This window comes from Etheostoma spectabile, chromosome 1 (genome assembly GCF_008692095.1).
Source record: "Etheostoma spectabile isolate EspeVRDwgs_2016 chromosome 1, UIUC_Espe_1.0, whole genome shotgun sequence".
NCBI lineage: Eukaryota > Metazoa > Chordata > Actinopteri > Perciformes > Percidae > Etheostoma > Etheostoma spectabile.
The window spans coordinates 25,147,400-25,151,927 of NC_045733.1; the positions used below are offsets into that span (position 1 = coordinate 25,147,400).

Below are 4,528 nucleotides of genomic sequence, written 5' to 3' on the forward strand. Positions count from 1 at the left end.
CACACACACACACACACACACACACACATCAATTTTGAGAAATGATTATTGTGTTCCAGGACATTGACAACTCTACTGGACGCTTCTTCATCACAATCAGAGACAACTACACAGAGCTCAACATACTAAACCTGGACATAAACACCGATCCTGGAATATACCAATGCAATGCAACTAACGTGATTGGAAACACTGCTGAGACCACTATACTACGGGTGCGCAGCAACCTTGCACCACTTTGGCCTTTCCTGGGTGTGCTCGCAGAAATTATAATCCTAGTAGTCATCATTGTTGTGTACGAGAAACGCAAGACGCCAGACGACATTATTGACGGTAAGAAAGCTTTTTCTCTGTTACTAGCAGCAGGCATTAATAAACTATGAAATAATATATGACATTATTTATGTTTAATTCACAACATTGCAATTTGAAACCTGTTGTGTGATGTCTGGTCTTTGCTATAAAAGGTATTGCAATATTTTAAAAAAGATATTACCTTTGTACTGTACATACCCTGCTCTGAAACTGAAACTAAAACAAAGGTGGACTTGTCATATGTGTATCCAGTGACACCCCCAGTAACTGAATTTAATTGCAATAAGTAACCTGTATGATGTTCGATTTCTCACATTTATAGCACACCATCAAAAACATAAATAATGAATAAATGATGAATAAATGAAGTTAAAGTTTGATAAAGCGGCGTTGAAAAATAATTTTAAGCATTCCCAGGAGCAGGAGCCGCCATATTGGGGATGAACATTAATAGTACGACGCATCGACCCATTCCACGCAAATTAACATATTATTGTGTGTGTTACGATGTGCCATTCCAGTGAACCTTTCCAAAGATTGGCTATTTGTGTGTTGTGCTAATGGAAATGGTAAAATTATATAACAATGTTCATACACATGAGGGGTTATCATAACCCCACATGTAACCTAAATTAAAAAGACATAACTTAATTGGTTACTATTCTTTTCCCATTCTTTCCAAATGGCAACATAATCTAAATGGGTGGTAAGTGAGAGATCCTGCATGGTTTCAGAGATTATTTTTTCTTTCTGTCAACTTTTGTTTTTTAAGAAGCCTTCTGTCCATCCAAATCATTATGATCTTTGCTGAGATATTAACACAGTAAATTAAGTTTATTTTTGTATCAATTATGGTGAAGGGAAGACGTGTTGTAACATGTTGTCACAGGTGATAGTCAAACAATTTACAGTAACAAGTTTTGACCTGGATTCAATTATGTACATATCTCCAAGGAGCCATAATCTTTAGTCACGTTAAAAGCCAAAACAATATTTGTTTGACAGAAAACATTACTATTTGGAAGGAAGACATAAAGTTATCCCCTTATCCACCATGTGACAGAACATTCCTTAATATTCAATTGCACTGTTACATATTCAAATCCAAACCAACTGCATGCCTTGATTCCGTTTCACAATATTAGGGTAACTGTGGCTCCTGCTTGTGGAATGCCCCCTCTATTTTGTTATGGTAACAGATATTATTGAAAACAAAAATGTTAACACCTCAAATTATTTTCTCCTTTTGGACTGACTCACTCAAGCGGACACACTGTGTATTGTCACCTGCCCACCCAGCCTAGCAGTATTAAGGCTGTAAATCCCCCATATAACTATTTTCACACGAAGAGGACCACTTTGAAACACGCTGATACTTTACTTTATTCAATAAGACCATCTACTGGTATAATTACTTAAATGTGTGGTCCTCAAATACAGGTTTACCCTGGTTTTTCAAAGTAATCTATAGAATAAAAGAAAACACTATACTCTATTCAGGTCAATACAGTAGTACCATTACAGAGCTACTTGACTGTTAAGAGTACACAAAAAACCTCAAGGGCTCATACTCTAGTGGCCAAATAAGGTTTTACCTAAGTGTCTGCAGTCTGGGTCTAAATATAATACCAAAACATCAAAACCACTAATGTGGCCAAAGAAATGCAAAAGCAAACACAGGAATGAAAAAAAACAACTGATCGATGATTATGAATTACTTTTGAAAACATTTACCTATTCTTTGTTGGGTTTATCAACACACATAACCAATTTCTGCATGTATTTCAACTTGTCTAGTATGCCCTGCATAAGATGCATTTGTTCCATTTTACAAACTAAATGGCCTATGCTAGGCAGACAAAAAAAATCACATGATAAGAATGTGACAAGATGAAAATGTCTAAAAAGCTTTAGGGCCTTTCCACTCACCACAGGTTCTGTCTGACCTCTACTCATGTGGCTTTGTCTTCTTTTCCTTTTGGATTAAAACAACACAAACAAAATACAAAGCTGCAACCAATAATATGAATAACCCCAAGTGGGCAACAGTTGTACTACATAATACAAACCTAATACAGACAAAACAAGTAGAGCTTCGGGTAACATCCTGCCTTTTATTTACTTAACAAGACATCTAAAAATGCAATTTTACTCCAAACAAAGTAAGATTTACTCAGTAAAATGGAAGGAATATTAAGTAGATAAACCTGTTTTAGGCTTCAGTGTCATCACAAGTGGTCATCAGATGTGATGCTGTCTTTTCTATCTCTCTCTTTACTCCTCATATACCAGTATACACAGACAGGCAATCCCACAGTAAGGAGTGAGGAGGGTTTTTTATTTGCAACATATTTCTAAAGCTGAACATATTTTTAATTACTAACCATTATTTAATGTAGAATATATCTTTACTGAACCAATAAGACACTATGGTGGCCAACCACATCTATATTCACATGTTAGCTTTATTTAAATTGCATTAGTTAAGTAGGTTACATTATTTGTTTCTGACCAGTACAAATATTTTGTTACTTGATCATTAGAAGAAAAAGAAAATACATGCACATACACAAACCACACAGCTCAAGAAAGCTCTGTGCATGGCCTCTAGTTTGGTTTCATCTACTGGAAAAATGAAGCGATTAAGGTGGATTATATTTTCCATGTTTATGTCATTCAAATCAGGAATGAGGACTCCCTGCTCACGATGCAAAGCCTCTCTAAAATGTCCTTTAGCATCCCAGATTCCCGGAGGTTTTGGCCCCTGTCTGCGTGCATGAATTCTGGTCTCTTGATGGATTAGCTGTGTTTGAACACGTTTATGCTCCAGAGCAAAGGGCTGACATTTCTATCCTGTGTTTCAAAAACCAGTTGCTAAAAATACAGATTTTGCTGTGTGATTTCCTAAATAACAGATCACTTTATGTAATAAGGCAAATTTTAAGCTAAAAACCTTTTTAAGCTAACTATAACTCATGCAATCAGGCGTGATGTGGAACAATCATTCAACTGTTAATCTCACACAGAGAAAATCTGTTATTTTATTTGTGCTTGCTAGGTTATTATAGTAAACATAGCTCTTGTGGTGTATACATATAAGGTGTGAAAACGGTGGTATAAGCCAACACATGTTTCTCCTTGAAATGATTACAGAACCATGTTTTTTTGTCCAACATTATAATTGTCATAATCTGCTCCACGTTAATGCCATGGAATGCTGCTAATGCTTATCTTATAACTTATAACTGCATGGAAAATATCTCACTGTGACTGGTTACTAACCTGTTGACACATTTTCATCAGTATGCCAAACACCAACCCATGTCAACCCCAAGGCTGTGGACTAATTTGTCATACAATCCAACAGTATTCAGCAGTCCCTTGTCCTGCAGCGTTTTTTATTATTACATTGTAATGGCTATTTATTGCATTGTTGTATGGTGAGAGAGAATGATCATTTTATATTGCATTCCTACTGAGAACAAATTTCTAGAAAATGTGCATTTTTATTAATTTGATGTTGATAATGTGAATGTAATTAGCATTGAATTGGAAGAAAAGAACCACTGTGTACTGCAGATAATTCATGCTGAGAGAAAGCTTTGAAGGGATTCATATTTTTATGCCAAGTCAGTCACAATGTCACACCCATGTACTAGGCTCTCTCAAAACCACTATGAAATTGCTGAGTGTAATTAAAAGATGGCTTTAAATGAGCCATCTGTAACCCTCCTACACATATGCTCAGTCTGAAATGAACAGGAATCCCATGAGATTCAGATAGCATGTGACGTTAAGTTTAAAACGCTTATGTTTCAAACGTTATTTAAGAGACCACACCAGTTTTTTCAGATGGCAGTCCTTCAGTAGCTTTTAGTGTCCAAAAAACGTTTTTAATGTAAGACACAACTAAATTCTGTGTATGCTTAGTCTGTTTATCAGACACACAGCTTGTGCATACAAAGATGTTCAGCAGCTGACTCCCATGTCTGTGATGTCATAGCTTCCCACCAGTGCATGACTCTCCCACACCAGTATTAGAGTATTCAAAGCAATCTGTGCTTTCAGCTGCATCATCCGACAATATTTATGTTCACTGATGGATTTGGATTTTTGATTTTCACACCAAATAAAGGAAAACTGTCCGCAAAGTATAGTACATATTATTTGCAGTAAATGTGCTAAAACATGCAACACAGATATTTTGCTTTTT

General features: G+C 35.9%; 2 protein-coding genes across 5 annotated transcripts in view; one reads left to right on the plus strand and one right to left on the minus strand.

The window, feature by feature from the left end:
• Window positions 1-4,528, minus strand: part of rec114 (REC114 meiotic recombination protein) — a 50,053-nt gene that overhangs the window by 30,331 nt on the left and 15,194 nt on the right. The gene's annotated exons all lie outside the window — the stretch shown is intronic.
• Window positions 1-4,528, plus strand: part of nptnb (neuroplastin b) — a 30,105-nt gene that overhangs the window by 24,060 nt on the left and 1,517 nt on the right. For all 3 annotated transcript variants that reach the window (XM_032522040.1, XM_032522030.1, XM_032522049.1), the window contains one exon: window positions 60-333. In XM_032522040.1, the coding sequence (XP_032377931.1) occupies window positions 60-333 (274 nt within the window). The remainder of the gene's footprint in view (window positions 1-59; window positions 334-4,528) is intronic.